This window comes from Numida meleagris, chromosome 1 (assembly GCF_002078875.1).
Source record: "Numida meleagris isolate 19003 breed g44 Domestic line chromosome 1, NumMel1.0, whole genome shotgun sequence".
NCBI classification, from domain to species: domain Eukaryota; kingdom Metazoa; phylum Chordata; class Aves; order Galliformes; family Numididae; genus Numida; species Numida meleagris.
This window is the reverse complement of record NC_034409.1, coordinates 3,141,808-3,159,329: the sequence shown is the minus strand read 5'-3', so window position 1 is coordinate 3,159,329 and position 17,522 is coordinate 3,141,808. Positions and strand designations below refer to the sequence as shown.

At 46.6% G+C, this 17,522-nt stretch overlaps 1 protein-coding gene across 6 annotated transcripts in view; it reads right to left on the bottom strand.

Annotated features, from left to right (window-relative positions):
- PODXL (podocalyxin like) overlaps nucleotides 1-10,733 on the bottom strand; it is a 42,230-nt gene extending 31,497 nt beyond the window's left edge. For all 6 annotated transcript variants that reach the window (XM_021384304.1, XM_021384305.1, XM_021384308.1 and 3 more), the window contains exon 1: nucleotides 10,582-10,733. In XM_021384304.1, coding sequence (XP_021239979.1) covers nucleotides 10,582-10,627 — 46 coding nt within the window. In that variant the 5' untranslated portion in view covers nucleotides 10,628-10,733. The remainder of the gene's footprint in view (nucleotides 1-10,581) is intronic.

The window sequence follows — 17,522 nt, the reverse complement described above, 5'->3', positions numbered from 1 at the left end:
CCCATAATGGACATGCAATGTGCATGGATGGAAGCTCACCAGGATCTGCTAGACTACGTTGCTCTCCTGGACACGAGGACTGGTCCAAGCTGGTGTTGTCCCATGGGGAAGGAAGACCTGCACTGCCATGGGCCACTGTCCTGGCAAGGTGAGGTCACCTCCTATTTTTTGAAAGGACAAACGTCATCTAGCATCAAAGAGGAGATCAAATATATTGTGCTAAGTCTAAATTCAAATCTATGGCACTTGGGGATTATGGATTTTTCAGCACTAAATGAGTTGGGATTTGGATGCAAGACAAAAAACTGATGAGCCAATTAAAGAAAGTTAACCCTAATCCTAACCCTTTTTTAAATTTTTTTTTTATTTTTTTTCCAGAGCCCCAGCCTCTCTGCATATAATAGAAAGACATATTCTGCGGTTCCACCAATGTTTAATTCTAAACTGTGAAAGCAACTGGGAACTGGCAGCTGAAAAATAAAATTGCTTTCTCTCTGTTTTAACCAGCAAAAGTGAGATTTAAGAGAATGACTCCAGTTTATTCAAAACCCCCTAGGGACAAGAAACAATTCACTTCAGTCACTAACTCTATCTAAGGCTGACGCTTGAGATTTGCTCAATACATTTCTTAGTTTTAATCTTGAAAGTGTGTTGAAAAGTTTAGGTGTCAGGTATCCAAGTCCTTGGCTGCTTCATGTATCTTAAAAGAATTTTAAATGCTGTTTCACATCTGTCAGTTCAACAGAAATTTCACTCGCAAGTAAAGAGTGATTGCCTGCAACAAGCCCAAAATTAGTGTTGTTCACCATTTCCTAGGGGGACTTGAAAGATGTACACATTAAAAATCAAAACAGAGTGGTGGCAGCCTATATAACTGTTTAAACTAATATGTTCATAGTGTGTCTACCCCGTTAGAAAATACAACTGAACAGTAACGGCATGCTGTAAATGTCCATGTTTTACAGTGAGCAACCAAGGGGAATCAACCTTGCTTAAGAGATACAGCTATGAATTGGAAATGAAAAGCATGATTAAAATGAAATCGTTCAAATGAAGGCTTTTTGCTTCCTTATTTTAAACCATGATTGAGATTCCTAATTTAATCCCTGTCAATTTAAATCAAAGCACTTTGCAATAAAAGGAAGTTTTGAACCCTTTGTGAGGTTTTAATGAGAAAAAGCACGTTCCCATACTGAATGTGGATAATGGGGATTCATTGGTACCTCAAGGAACTGTCTTAGAAGCCTACAAAATTGCACAGAGTGAGAGTTTGGAGCATTTTTTTCAGCTGTCTGGGAAAAAATTAAGGAAACAAAATAATGTTCTATACTAGGGTGTTGTAAGAAGCTTAGAATGCATTTTTCGACCATATTTTACATGACTATTCAAGATGGGAAAACTTATCACCTGTATCAAAGAGGTCAGCATCCACATGTGAATTACCCGAGGCTCAGGCAAGTGCAGCAGTGATGATCTCGAGAGCCAGAGGGGTGTGCTGAGATTAAGTCCTGCACGCTTGAAAATTGAGGTCAAGAGGGTGATTTCTGCTTGCTGGCCTCACAGCCAATCGGATGTCATGTCTCGTTTTGCTCATGGTTTGCCTTGGTTGCCTCTTGGCCAACTCAGGCTTTGCCAGGAACCCTATGGCAGGTGCAGGCTCATTCCATTTGTAGCACATTGCACTCCTGCAGTACAAGCTTTTATTGCCCCGGATGATTTTGGTGTGCTTATGGCACTGCTTTAACTTGGCATCAATCCACGTGCACTTTGAAAGAGGAACTGCCCTGCAAGAATATGAACACTGTGACAGTGTGTTGAGCCAGATCAGAGAACTGATCCATCTGAAAACAAACACAGTATTATTAAAAAAAAAAAAAAAAAAAGAGCAGAGTGGGAGCTGTTTTATGCATTTACTGTGAGTTATTATGTCCTCCATCTTGCCAAGAGAAACCTGTGGGAACAAACAGATGCAGGTTCTGAAACCAAATCAAGCCACCATCAACTAGAGAGGGAGAACATGGCTAAAAGAATTCAAGAAATAAAATGCTGGGTTGGAAGTGGTGCAATAGCAATCTCATTTGAAGAGGTTTAATATTAGCTCACCTAGAACCTGCTAGAAAACGTTCTTCCCTCGACTGTGCTTTAGGCATCTCTTCTGTTGGTTGATAAATTAGAAAGGTCCAACAAGGACAGCTATAATTTGCAGAATCGTAGAATCATTTGAGTTGGAAGGGACCTTTAAAGGTCATCTAGCCCAACTCTCCTGCAATGAACAGGGACATCTACAGCGAGATCAGGTGCTCACAGCCCCATCCAGCCTGACCCTGAATGTCTTCAGGGAGGGCGCAACCACCACCTCACTGGGCAACCTGTGCCAGTGCCTCACCACCCTTATTGGAACAGGCTGCCTAGAGACATGGGTATAATTGCTTATTTAGAACATGTATATATTGGTTGATACCTCATCCCTGGAGACTTTCAAGGTGAGGCTGGATAATGCCCCGGGCAACCTGATCTAGCTGTGGTGTCCCTATTCATTGCAGGGGAGTTGGACTAGATGGCCTTCAGAGGTTCCTTCCAACTCTAAGGATTCTATGATTCTATGATTTAATAACCCTCCTCAGAAGCTCTAAACGAACTTGCATGACACCAGTGATAATGCTAAGCCTCAGACACAATGAAGCGAGCAGAAAAAAGGTATGTTTCATACGCATCAACCATTTAATTCATGCCAACCCCTCTTTACAAAACTAAGAACTTCCCGCAGTTCAGCTGGGAGGGTGACTTTTTAAAATACAGCCCATTCAATTATTTTCAAAACAACTCTTTGAATATTTTAAATCACCCCCATCAAGCGTATCCTATGCCTCAATAAGAAAGCTACCGAAGAGCTGAGGAACACAGCACTTCTCTTGCTCATGAATCCACCTCAGCTGCTGGTACTGCTGCAACCATTTGCAATTATCCAGGAAAAAGTTGCATCAATATAGCTGATGCTAACTGGATATGTGCCCTGGGGCACAGTGCACTGCTTTACCCACTCTGCCCTTTCTCACAGTTGAGGAACACAGTGCCGTGATAAGCCAGGTGTAATAGTCACCCTGAAAGCTATCCAGGCAGTATCACTTAAACTTTTGACATTTTTTTTTTCCCTCACTGCGTTTGTGGTGGAATGTCTTATCTCACCTTTCTGCCTTTAGACTCTGGGGGGAAGAAAAAAAAACGTTTTTGCTATCACGCTTCAAAGAAGGGCTTTTTCAAACACAGTTTCTCCAAAACCTGCAAACCCTTTCAAATCCCCTTTGTTGGAGTCAGAAATCTGGCATTCTCTCTTGGACTGTGTTTAGCAGAAACCACTTAGAATAAATGCCTGATAAGCGTGTCTCCTCCTTTCTTACAAAAGCCAGCACGTAGATTTAATGTATCTTTAAGTACTACAGCTTAGTAACTCTAAGCCAATTTCTATCTCCTCCAGTTAGAGTTACTAAAATCAATTGAGGCTGAGAGAAAAACTCAGCCTTTGTCATTAATAACTACAGCCTCATGCTACACTGCAAAATGCCCTTCTCTCTTTCACTATTCTCATGTGCGGTAAGACAAAAGCCTCCCACTCGTTGAGTTTGCAAAGAGAAAAAGACCTGCTGGATTAATCCAGTTTTTATTTCGGGTGCTAAGAATACGCAGCTGAACTCGAGGCGACATCTGCAACCGGAGTAACTTGGAAATGAAAAATTAACTTTTCCATTTTGGAGATTTGCTTGCAAATCCCATCTGCCTGATTTTAAGGCACGTGTCCCACACTCAGCTTCAAGCACAGCCTTGATTTAAGCCCAAAGATGTTCTTCCTATCTGCCTTCTGTGTTGCCGCCTATAGCGCGTACTCCTGACCCAGCATCAAGAAGTTACTACACATCTCCAAACCCACATTTTTGGATGTTTCTAAACAGATACTGTCAAGCAACATAAGTATTTCTGAGGGCAGATCCTGGACACTTCTGGTGTAACATCAAACCCTGCAGGGCACCATCCATGGACACACGAATCTCTAGTGATTAAATCATAGAAACATAGAACCATTACGGTTGGAAAAGACCACTAAGGTCATCCAGTCCAACCATCAACCCATCCCCACCATGCCCACTAACCATGTTCCTCAGTGCCACATCTACACTTTCCTTAAACACCTCCAGGAACGGTGACTCCACCACCTCCCCGGGCAGCCTGTGCCAGTGCCTCACCACTCTTTCAGATAAGAGATTTTTCCTCATATCCAACCTGAACCTCCCCTAATGCAACTTAAGGCCATTCCCTCTCATCCTCTCGCTGTTACCTGGGAGAAGAGGCTGACCCCTGCCTCACCACAACCTCCTTTCATGTCATTGTAGAGAGCAATAATGTCTCCCCTGAGCCTCCTCTTTTCCAAACTGAACAATCCCAATTCCCTCAGCCCCTCCCCATATGACCTGTGTCCCAGAACATTCACAGCTTCGTTGCCTTTCTTTGGACACGTTCATCCCATTAAACATCCGAATTCTCTTCAGGATAAGGGGATGGTGGCCCCATCACTATGTTGAGTGGTGGTGACTTGGTCACGAGCTATGCACAAGTCAAGCTGTGCTGAGAGCCACATCACCCGGGGAGCACAGTGCATTCAGACACCGCCTTTCTGCAGCTGGTTTATTATGGATGCACATCTAAAACCAGGTTCTGTACTATAGCTGAAGGCTCTTTCCCATTCATTTGCCCTTCTGCTCTATGCTGGCTGTTGAGGTGTTGCGCTGAGTTAATTTTAACAGGTCTTTTGCATTCTCCCTGCATCCTTGCAATACTTTGCCACCAAACTGTCACCAGCAGCACACACAACACTAAGCGCTCATGGCCTGCAGCCAAGAAAGCCACGACATGTACATTATTTATGGGAAGCAATAGGTGCTCACTGCACGTGGAGCAGCATGTGCTGCAAAGACAACGATTTGCAAAGCAGCTGCATCTGGCGATGAGAAAACTTCAGCAAGAAAACCTGCGCCCTGATAAGCAAGTGATCAGTGCAGAATATTGGTGCCTTAAGGGTCTGGAGCAACTTCACTTTATCTCTTGAAGGACAGAGGGGTTTTTCACAGTAGGGTTGAGGAGGCATCCTGGCATTTGCTGGTTGCCAATGGGTCTCAAGAATTTTCAAAGACCCAAGACTGATCTTGAGACACTCTATGGCTCAAGTGCAGTATACATGCAGCCCCCCATGCCAAATATCCTGCCTCGGTGCTTTGCACTCCCAGTAGGCAGGAATGCTACTACTGGCATTTTCCAGGACTCCCCAAAGCTCTCATTATTTCTAGCACTATTTGCAATTCAAAACAGGCAGCTAACTTGAGGTGGGTTTAAACTCTAAAGTAATGTGTTTTGGAGATGGACAAGTCCCACTGCTTAGGCACCTCAAAACTGGAGCTGTGGCATGAGGAGGACACTTCTCTCCTGCCTCCTCTCATCTTCCTCAGGGACCTCCAGAGCAAAGCATTGCAATGCCTCTGCCCTCAGCACTAGAGCAGAAATATGTGCAATTAAAGCCATTAAAACTTGACAAAGCTGAGATGAACTGCCTCCCTCCTCCCAAATAATGAAGAATGCAGCATGACAAAGCACCTCAGGGTGTGGGACACCATCATAGCACATGGTTCAGGGGAAAAGAGCAATTTTTTGGTCAAGGACCAACAGCACAAGGAAAGGATTCTGCAGGGGACTGGACCTACATCCCCTACCTCCACCATGTGGTGGGACCTGCATGACCTCGAAGCAGAACAGGGCACCAAGGCTGGTTGTCTCACAAGCTGCAATGCTGGCTTCCATCAAAGAATCACGAAACAAGTTCCTACAGCATACAGCTCTGACATGGCTGTGCAACATCTGTGCAGAAAACAACAAACCATGCCCGAAATGCCCCACGGTTTCAACCCCAACAGCTCCATCTTACGGATGCTCTGCACATTTTATGGCACGTGATCTCATCTAAGCACATTCAGCAGCAAGATGCACCCTGCCTGGGACCTCATCCTCAGCATACATCACTTCTCGCCCTGCTGGAGGGGATTTTCTTGGCAATTGCAAGACCAAAGGCCATGCTCTCTGCAACACGGGGCTATGTGGTGAAGCCCTGGAAGATACAGACAAATGAGCAGAGAGATCTCAACAAATTGGAGGGCTGAGCAATCATCAGCCACATGAATTTTAACAAGAACAACGGCTGGATGCTGCACCTAGAATGGGGCAGTTCTGGATGTACATACAGACTGGGGGACAAGAGACTGAAGAGCAGCCTCATGGAAAGGGGGCTGGGGGTTCTGACTGACAGCAAGTTGAAACTGAGCCAGTGTCATGCCCTGGAGACAAAAGGGCTGACAGCACCTGGGGGGCACCAGGCCCAGCACTGCCACCAGAAGAGGGGAGGGATTTTCCAGCTCTTCTCTGTGCTTTGAGGCTCTGGAACTAGTTGCCCAGAGAAGCTGTGGATGTCCCATGTGTTGGCCCAGGTGCTGGGAAAAGATTCTTCACCAGAGGGTGATGGGCATGGGACAGGCTGCCCAGGTCTCAGCCTTGAGCTGCTGGAGCTCAATGGGCATTTGAACAACATTCTCAGACACAAGGTTTGGATTTTGGTTGGTCCTGTGTGGAGCCAGGGGTTGGACTTGATGATCCTTATGGGCCCCTTCCAACTCGGGATATTTAATGTTTCTATGTTCCTACGAGCACAGGTGGCTGGAGAACAACGGCTGGGACTTTAAACACCTGGATTTAGTGGGAGGTATCCCTTCCCATGGCAGGGGGTTGAGACTAGATGATCCGCAAGGTCCCTTCCAACCCAGACCATTCTATAATTCTAAGATTAGCAGATGATTGTGTGCATCTTCTAGGATAATAATAATAAAATAAGCAAAATTTGCTGAGGAGCTCTCTGAAGGGAAGGGCAGGCACTGCAAGAATTCAGGAACAACATCCTTATGAAGAGATTGGCCGGTTACGGAAGAAGCTATGCGGTGCACGTAAGCAGACTTTCAGGGAGGAAGTTGGTAGGGGCATGAGAAAACGCTCCGGAGAGCTTGTGAGATTACACATGCCTGCACACGGGGAACGGAGCAAACAGGGCCACCTGGATTCCTGCAGAGTTCAAGCCCTTTCTAGGATGTTTAGGACTGAAGATGAGGCGAATGCTTGGCTTGGTGTTCAGGAAGGAGGAAGTTCTGTGCCACTGCAGGTGGGTTTGCACCAGGCTTGGTCCTAACTGCTTGGACCATACATAGGAGAAGCTACTGAAGGCACCGGGGCTCTGGGTGCCATGGTGGGTCCTTGGGGATAAGGCAAAGGGCCCACGTGGTGAAGGGTTTGCAGCTGAGCAAGAAGGGGGTAAAATGCAGTGCGGATGTGAACAGGTGGGATGGATTCATCCTGCATCCTGATAGCAAATCTCTGCTCTAGAATAACGATGTAACACCCAGAATAACACAGGGGCTACTGCACGGCCTGAGGGATCTGCACTGACTGGAAGTTAGTCTCCAAATCCCATAGTCCCAAAACACTCCAGAGCTTGCTTGCACTGTGTTGGCATCCTTACTTCTTTTGGAGGGTGCAAGTGGGGACAGAAGATGCAGGATTTATAGGGAAATAATAACTGAAATGCAACTCAATCCTCTCTGCAAATGCTGAGAGCAGATATTTGCAGCCGGTCTCCTGTCACCACCAACATGAGTGATCACCAGCCTCCTCATCATAAGCCTTTAAAGCAACCCTCTGGAATTAAATCAGTGTATTGCATGGCTCCAGCTCCTTTCATCCAGGGACCTTCAAGCGCTTTACAAACAAGTCTTTAATTAAGCCTCCTAAAACAGACCCATGGGCTATCATTACTGAATCTGTTTTGCCACCGGGGAATCAAAGGTATTGCGCTGCTAAAATGGCAAGAGTTGGAAATGAGTTGCAAAAATCCTGTCCAAGTTCCTCCAGCAGTGAGTGTATACGGAGACATGTGCTGCTTCAGTGCTGAATTTGAAATACTTCAGTTAGTTAAGGACTTTTTCCTCCTGTTGGCACCCTCCGATTTCCTACTTCTGCCCATCTCAGCATTAGCATTCAGTGAATCAGATAGATTTTAAAAACACACGTCTTTGACAGCTTGTCTTGGACAAACACAAGCTCCGAGCACCAGGGAACCAGGGCAGCTTTTGGGAATGAAGAAAGCTGTTTTGGCAGCAATCCGGAGATGCGTTTGTTTAGAGCCAGACAAAGGGTAAGGGCTGCTCCTGCCCTTAGGGCAGGTCTGAGCTTGTGGCTCTTTTTAATCCTCTGAGGATAAAACATATCGTTTTACTCTTCCTGATGCAATTCTGCTATCGTGCCCCCAGTGGGACAGAAGATCTAATATGTAGCAAGAAAAAATAAAATATCCTGGGAGCACGCTATGACCCTGTAGAGCCCCTCACAATCTGTCTGAATTTCAAGATGTTATTTGCCCTGTGTTTTACGTGCAGCATCTCTTGTGTGGAGTGGCTGTGCCTTGTCCGAGAGCGATTTCATTCTGATTTATGGCAAAAGAGGAATAGGGGGGATCTTTCCAGAATCAGCTACAGACCTGGAAGCAGCATTTGTAGCCAAATAGCTGTACCTCAAATAGCTGCCCTTAAAAACTAAGGTCTGATTCTGCTCTGCCCCAACACAATGTTGTCACCTTCTTCCTCACGACAATAGAAACCATCCCGAAACTCAGCTCCCTGCTCACTCACATGTTTCACATCCAAATTAAACAGAAAACGTGTGCAAGTGATGATGAGCTCCATCCCAGTTACTCCTTTAAGCCCCTCAAAAACTTACAGTTTCATTTACAAACCCAACTTTTACCCAATTTGGGGGAAAACGTGGTGCGCTTCATGGTGCCGCCATGCACAAGCCCAGACACCCAGCCGCAAAGGAAGCCTATTTTAACCTCTAAGGAAGAAAATCCTGGTGCCAGCACCCAAGGAACAACATAAAAGCACCTCTAAGGAGCTTATTTCAAAACTTTGGAGCAGCAACTAATGGCAGGAAACACTGTTTTTTGAAGGATTTAATCAAATAATTTCTGAGAAATATGTAATAGGATCACTTGAGAGTGCTGTAGAAACAGGTCCCTCTACCTTCCCAGGGCACCGTCCTGGAGCTGAAAGCCTGTTTGCATCCCCCCCACAAGCACAGTTAGCACTCCGCTCTGAAAAACAACACAAAACCTTCCAAGAAGCCAAATTCAGCCAAATTCTGGCCAGCGACAGAAAAACTGCATTAACAGCTCCCGCTTTATGCCAACATTAATGAGGCTGAGCCTTTTTAACAGCAAGAGAATTCAATTGCAAAGCCCACGTCGGCGCCAGGAGGAGACGAGGACTTCTCACCTGCGTGCCCACCACGACCACGCGCCGTGAGGCGATGCACGTTTCCCCCTTTGCCATCGCTGTGGTAACACCCGCGAGCAGCAGGACAATAAAAAAGGGGCAGGCGGAGATTCCAGCCTGACCTTGGCCAATAATTCCCCCCATGGTTCAGACCCCAGGGCCCTCCCTCCGCTCTGCTTTGACCTCCGGAGAGATCCCGAGCTTTTATTACGTTGAATCAAAGCCCATGCAGCTCCGCAGAGGCTCCGCTGTTTGACGTGACCCAGAGCAAGATTTCACCTTCACTTTTTATTATTTTCCTCCTTTTCTCTCTGAATACAACAGTTTCCCCAACTCTTCCCTGCCTTTATTCACCTTGAAAAAATCACTTCCCCACTACTTTTCTGTGCGATGTAAGACCATCACTCTGCCGAAACCATCCCTCCCGCAGCCGTTCTCACAGCACCCGAGACAGCATCCCCACCTCCGCTCCCCAACCCTCCCAAGCAAAGGCTCTCCACCACTCCACCCCCTTTATCCACCTGCGCCACTGACTTTGCCATCTCCCCTCATCTTTTCCCTCCCTCTCCACAAACCAAAGGCATGGGCTCAATCTGGACAGCACCATGCACTCCAGATCGTTGCCATGATGCCTCCAACCCAAAGTTCAACCATGACGCCAACCCAACGTCCAAGCCACGACACCAACCCGAACTCCGACCACACCGGGGGCCCCCAAAGAGCTGCGTGCGGCTCAGTGCTCCGCGTTTACTTTTCCAAACCGCCGCTCGAGAGCCCCGTTGAAGGGCTTTGTGAGGAAGCAGCGTGTTCAGCTCATAGCGTTGCATAAAGGAGCAAGCTCTGCGGCGCGCTGTCCTACAGATTGGCGCCCGAAGTTGAGCCGCCGGTTGGCTCTTCGGATGGTTTGCTGCGCTTAGCTTCTAAACGAGAGGGTGAATAAAGCCAGATACACGCAGTATCTCCCCCCCCCTCCTCTCCCTCACCGGCCCGACTGCTTTTTTTTTTCCGCCTTTCTGCCCCACTTGCTTCCAACTCGCCAATGAGTAAAGAAGAAAGCGGGGAGGGAGGATGCTGGATGTGCGCAGCCCCGAAACGCTTGCGAGAAAAAAAAAAATTTTTTTTAATAGCCAAGCGAAGGCAAAAAATCGAGGCGGCTCCGGGCGCCACTTACCGTGCAGCAGCAGCGGGAGCAGCGGCAGCAGCAGCGGTGCCCGCATGGTGCTCGGTGCTGCTGTCCCCGCTCCGGCTCCCAGCGCTCTCCCAGGCGGGCGACCGCTGCCCTCCCCGCACCCGGTGCCCCCTCCGCAGCCGGGGGAGGTGCGCAGCGTCCCCGGCCCGCCCCCGCCTCCGCCCCCTCGGAACCGGGGTTGAGGTTGGAGGGGGGGTTGTAAAGCGGAGGGATGTTTCGTAGGGGATGGGGGGGATTTGGGTGCGTCACTTGATACAGAGGGATTTGGGGATGGAGTTTGGGTTTTTGTCCAGATGGGGCTTTGCGGGGCGTTTGGGATGCATGGAGGGGATTTGGGGTGTTCATCGCGAGGAGGGCTTGGAAGGATTTGGGTTTTTTAGTGGGGTGGGAGTCTGGGGGAATTTGGAGTTCCCTGCTTGCGGTAAGAGGTGATTTGGGGGTTAAATGGGATACAATCTGGAGGAATTTGGGGTTTCTACTTGAATGTGGGGGGACGTGGGGTATTCACTGAGATTAGGGGCATTCTGGGCTTTTATTGGGATCAGGGTCTGGGAGGATGTCTGGATTTCTTAGCTGCTATGAAAGGTGATTTGGGGGTTCTTTGGGGTAGAGTTTAGGGGGAATTGGAATTTCTACATGGGAGTAGATTTGGGGATTTTGTCTAATGGGTGCTTGGGGAGATTTGGGGTTTTTACTGGGATGTGTGTTTGGGGTGAGATTTAGGGTTCCCACCTGCCATAAGGAGTGATTTGGGAGTTTCTTAGGATAGAGTTTGGAGGAAATTGGGCTTTTCATTTTCTTGTGAAGGGATTTGAGGTATTCATCAGGATGGAAGTTTGGGGGGGTGTGATTTGGGGGGTTTGTAGAATTTGAGGTTAGAGTTTGGGTTTTCCTCAGGATAGGGGTTTGCGGGGTGTGGGATTCTTAGGGGATGGGGCTGGGGGCATTCATCAGGTTGAGAGCTTTGGGCAGTTTGGGTTTTTTTCTTGAGATGGGTTTCTGGGAGGATGTCTGTGTTCCCCACCTGCTATAAGAGGTCATTGGTGGTTCTTTGGGATAGAGTTTGGAGGGGATTGGGTTTTCCATCTGGATGTGGGGGAATCTGGGGGATTTGGGATTTTTATTGAGATAGGGAGGAGTTTGGGGCTTGCAACTCACTGTAAGTGGCTATTTCAAGGGTTCATGAAGTTTGGGAATGTTTTCATCAGTATGGGGGGTTTTGAGTGTTGGGATTCCTACTTTCATGTGAGAGAATTTGGAGTATGCATCAGGATAGGAGGATTTAGAGTTTTTATTGGAATGGGGCTCTAGGAGGGAGTTGGGGTTCCCATCTGCATGACAATGCACTTGGGGGTTTCGTCTTGATAGAGGGTTGTGGGAGGATTCAGGGTTATTCATCTGCATGGAGGGGAACGTGGGGTTTCCTTATGGGTAAATATTTGCATGCAGAAGTATGGAATTCCTACCTGTATGGGAGGATTTGTCATTTTTATCAGGATGTGACTGGATTTGGGATTTTCACCTGCAAGTTGTTAAAGTGTTGATTTAAGGTTCTCATCTAGATGATGATTTTAGGGAGGAATCTGGGATTCCCAGCTGCATGGTGGAGATTTGGGGGTTTCAGCATGAAGGGTGGGCTTAGGGTTTTCGTATGGATGGGAATTTGTGATTTTCATAGGAATTAGGTTTTTGAGATTTACATTTGGAGGAGGGAGCTGGAATGGATTTGAAGTTTTCAGCTGAATGGGAGTTTGGAGATTTTCATCTAGGTTGTTTTTCTCACCAGGACTGGAGACTGATTTGGGATTCTTACCTAGAGGGAGTTGGATTTGGGATTTTCTCTGTTCAGCTTTACTGCCTCCACTATCCATGTCCCCATGGTGCAAAATTCCTCTGTCCCCTCCTCTTCCCCTCTAGTGACATGTGAAGGCCCTGGAGCAGGAGATGGTGGAGGGATCAGTCAACACTCCTCCACTATAGTGTAACAAGGACTAAATTATTATCAAATCTTGGCATTTTTTGTGGCAAGAGGGAAGAGTACTGACATTTTTTTTACCTGTGTTCAGGCAAGGAGCAGCTAGGAGGATGCTCAAAATAAGCTCAGAACTTTGCATCAAATCCTTCCCCTTGCACTGGCAGATCCAGCTGAACCATGAACCTTCCCAGCCTGGACCCAGAGTTGATAAAAATAACCCTCACTCCAAAATGGGCTCTCCAAATTTGGTTCTCTTGATATCTTCAGTTAAAAATGGACTTTCTTCTTGTTGCAAGGTCACCTTGAGCATGCTTCAGGGGAGGCTTGGGTTAGCTCATTCAGCACTGCTTTGTACCTAGAAGAGGCTCCTAATTCTGATTTTGTCCTCTTGGGTCAGTCTCTGGGTGAGACTTCCCCTGCCCTTCATCTCCTCTTGCTGTGACTGCATTGCACAATACTTAAAAGCCATGAAAATAGAGTTGTAATAAAGGAAAGAAGATGTTGATGCACGTTATCAATCTTGCCAATATGAGGGAGGCAGATCTTTCTTTCCCTGCAAAATATTTCTCTTTTTTAATAACAGATCACATTCCCCCTACACACTTTAATCAGCATATTTCCATGCTAACTGCCAAGATGAGGCAGTCTAGGGAAAATCCTGAGCTGCATCAGGATAAAGTTGTCCCTAGGATGGAGAGGAGGAAAGTGATGCTGAGCTCCTGAAGCTCAGAGATGTGGTGGAGGCACCGTCCTTGAAGATACTCAAGGTCAGGCTGGATTAGGCTCTGAGCAACCTGTTCTTGCTGTAGGTGTCCCTGCTCATTGCAGGGGAGTTGGACTAGATGTTTTAGGGTCCGTTCCAATTCAAACAGTTACATGATTCTGTGATTCTCTCTTGTTTACTGCACGAGCAGCAATAATACACTAAAAAACACCCTCTGGGACACGTTGTTCTGGGGTAAGCAGGAGAGTGGGAATGTCACAGAGTCTGGTGGGTCTCCATTTTGGATGAGTACAGTGGTAAGAATATCCAGGAGCAAAGCTCCCTTGGCAGTGACTTAAAAGGACTTCAGGAGCTGTAGGAGAGCAGAATGTTCTGAAAGCTTCTGGCTGCAGTAAGAACTGACACATTGAGATCTGCTTAAATATCAGGCTGCCTTCAGCAGCCATTGTACTTCTGCTTCTGGTCGTTTTGAGAGTTAAAGGAAAATAAATGGAACAGGCTGCCCGGAGAGGTTGTGGATGCCCTATCCCTGGAGGTGTTCAGGGCCAGGTTGGATGGGGCCCTGGGCAACCTGGTCTAGTGTTTGGTCTAGTGGTTGGCAACCCTGCCCATGACAAGGGGTTCGACTTGATGATCTTTGAGGTCCCTTCCAACCCAAGCCATTCTATGATTCTATGATAAATCCATCTGGTTTGTTCCATCAGCAGGTCTGAGCTTTGCAAGTCCTTTGGCTTTGCGCAGGAAGGAGGGAACCTCGCTCCCTGAGCATTTAATATGTCTAGATTGCTGATCTGGACTGTAGAATTCCTCTCAAATTATCAGAAGAAGGCGCCCTGCAACTTATGCTACAATAGGAGTGAACTCTGCTTCTTGGGAACTCCCTTCATGTAGAAACTCTGGGTTCACCTTCCTTTGCAAAGAGGGTAGTGGGAGGACCTGCACTGCTTCTGCTGCTTGGCAGCAGGGTGCAGGCACCCATCTGCAGCATCTCAGGTCTGCCTCTTGTCTCTGCTGCAAGGGATAATTAGCAAGAGGGTGACAGATCAAGGCTATGAATCATGAGCTGCTGAAGGAAGAAAGAAAGGGATGTTTAGCACGACTGCTTCCAAAGCTAGATGTCTGTTAGAAGGTGCCTAGGGATCAGCTGGGAGAAAAAGGCAGAAAAAGTCCTAACCTGCAGACCTGAACACTTCACAGGGTGTCAGAAAATCGTTGGTGCTTCACAGAAAAACAAAACCAGTCTTACACTCAAACACATACAGCATTGCTAGGAGGGAGCTTTACTGAAAGCCTCCGTGTTCCCCTGGTTATCCAAAATACCAACATCCCAGGGTCAGGAAGTTGAACTGAAACTTTTAGTTTCAGTTCTGAACACAAAAAGGCACACCTTAGAGTTGCAAGGAAACCTTTTGGAAAATGATCTGTATATTGGCCCAAGAAACAGGAACTGAAAAGATGAGAATTTATCCTAATTTCTGTTATTAAGCATTCTCATGGGCCTAACTCAGGTTTCTAATCTTCATGGTGATGTGATAATGCACACAGACTTATATATATTTGGTTCCTTGTGTCCACTCAATCCCACTGTTAAAGCCATTGATGAAGATAAGATATTAACGAGCATCTCTCCCAGTGTTGAAACCACTCACCACTGATCTCCATCCGGACATGGAGCCACCACTGGGAAATTCATAAAATGCATTCATGGTCCTCCAGAATCTAGGGAGACCCTGTTTATTCTGTCATTTAGGAATAAACTGGACAGAGGAGCAGAAAATGTAACACAGGAAATACTCTTGTGCTTCACAGCACTGGGATAAATGCCCAGAGAGAGCTCACTATTCCCTCGACCATGTAATTCCTTCTCAGCTGTGTTCAGACTTGTCATAACATTTGACTGGCATCTCCAGGCATCCTTGCCATATTTACTTCTTTTCACAGAAAATAACCAAGGAAAGCCTATGCAGCATGAAAATCCTTGGGCTGAGATCCAGCTTAGGAACATTTAAGTTGCCAGTAATCCAATTTTATTGAATGTCTTCACCTATCTTCCTTGCGAGACGAGGCACAAAGTAATAAGGTTTGGAATTCAAATTTGGGATTAAGATGGGAAGATGAACAGCAGCACACAGGACTGATATCTCTTGTGCAAGAAAAAAACATGAATAACAGCACTGGGGCTCCTGGGGACCAGATCACCAGTGTCTATTTCTGAAAGGAAAGAAAAAAATACTGCCTGCCCTCCCTCCAGCTAGAGATGGTTTGATGTCTTCCTAACAGATAGCCTCCAGGAAATGGGACCATTCATGGAATGAAGTTTGTAGCTATATATAATATATATATAATTAACATTTTAGACAAAGACTTGCACAATTTGGCTTGTGCTCTCTGATCTGAAATAACCTCCTGATCCCAGCTCTCGTCGTATATTTAAGGATCAGTAACACTTCTGCTCCTCCATTGGACTTGGCCACTCAGACAAGTATAATTTCTAATTCTCTTGATTTTATTTTTTAATGAGAAAGAAGTGAGTAATGTCATTTTCAGGGAGCTCTGACCCTCCAGATGCACATGTTCTAGAAGCTTGGTAGCAACCTCAACCACACATGGGTTCATGCATGCAGTCATATAGGCAGATTTGGATCCAGAGCAAGGCACCCACATTTGTGTGTCTGTACTGCAGCTATAGACCAGTTGATGTTACACTGCAGGGTGTAAAATTGCACCCCACAGGCTCCATTTAGTCAACTGAATCCTATCCCTCCTCCAAAGAGCCAGAAGAGCCTGAAGGACACAAAAGACACCAGGTCTGTTGAATGACCCTCTAAACCCCACTCGCTGTAATTGAACTTGAGGTTCCGTTCAACATACATGACCACCCAAAAATAAAACTCTATGTCTGAAAGCGGTGTCCAAATGCTCCTTGGACTCAGCTTGGAGCTGTGCCCACTGTCTTGGGGAGCCTATTCCATGCCCTCCATCCTCTGGTGCAGAACATTTCCTAATCCCCAACCTGACTCCCCCTGATGCAGCTCCATGCCGTTCTCTCAGGTAGCATAGAGATGTGGATCTGCAACACATAATGTTAATGGCAATTGCATGATAGGTGCATGGAGGGGCAATGTGGAGAAGCAAAACTCTCCCCATCAGGGCTAAGAAACATTCACATATACTTCTGGAGGTTTCATACGTGTCTGCCTTGCATCATTCTTCATACAGATCTTTCATAATTGTTTTTATTATAAGAAAAGGCAGAGGGATGCAGAAAAGCCACAGAAAAACAAACAGCCCACTAGGAGGGACAGGAAATCAGCTAGACACATTTTCCACTGCTAGAAATAGCTGCTGGTGGAAACCTGTCACTCTGTGTGTCTCTAGCTAAATAGGCACCTCTTTTCTCTAGCCCAGAGATGAGAATTGTATTACTGCTGTCCCAAATCCCCCATTCAGCCTTCCCACACATCCTACAGGGGTCTGTGGGCTAGTGGAGACCTCCAAAATAGAACTGTGCTTGATTTCTCTCTCTTACTGACTGATGGACCAGCATTACTTCCTTGCAATTGGTGTGGGGGAACGTCTTGGGAGCCCAAACCTGTTGGAGAGATTTTCTCAGGATGGTCCTTTGAGCCATGGCATTATATGCAGCATGTACCTCCAACCCAAATACCTCCCAGGCTTCCTGCTTGGCTCTGCATATCTCTTCCCATAGATTTTGCCACATTCTATTCCCAAATTGAGAAAGATTTGCTCCAACAGCCTGGGAGTTACTAGGGGAACGTGTGAAGGCCCCGCAGGCCAGATCATTGTTTCAGGTCTGCAGCCGCCTCGAGGAATTCACTATTTGTTTTATAGATAAAAGCTGCAACTTCCACGCATTCTTCTTCAGTTTCACTCTCCATTAACTGCATTGCGCTGTCATAACAAAGCTCATTGAATTATTAGAGATGAGGCAAATCATTTGGAGCCTGGAATGAGGAAAGGGATGGAGAAGAGGTTGCTGTATGTGATTTTTCTTTATGGGCCTTCTCCACGAAATATCCATTGATAACATGGAATGCTTAGGACTTGGTTAGGGCTTTGTGGAGGTTACTGAGTATTGCAGTGAGGTAGGAGTCAGGGTGGTTGTCCAGGTTGGGTAAGGTAGCCTTGGGAAAGTCTCATGTGTTGTCTTCTAGTCCCATCTTGGATTGTGAGCATTTCAGGGCATGTTCTACTTCCTCTTGT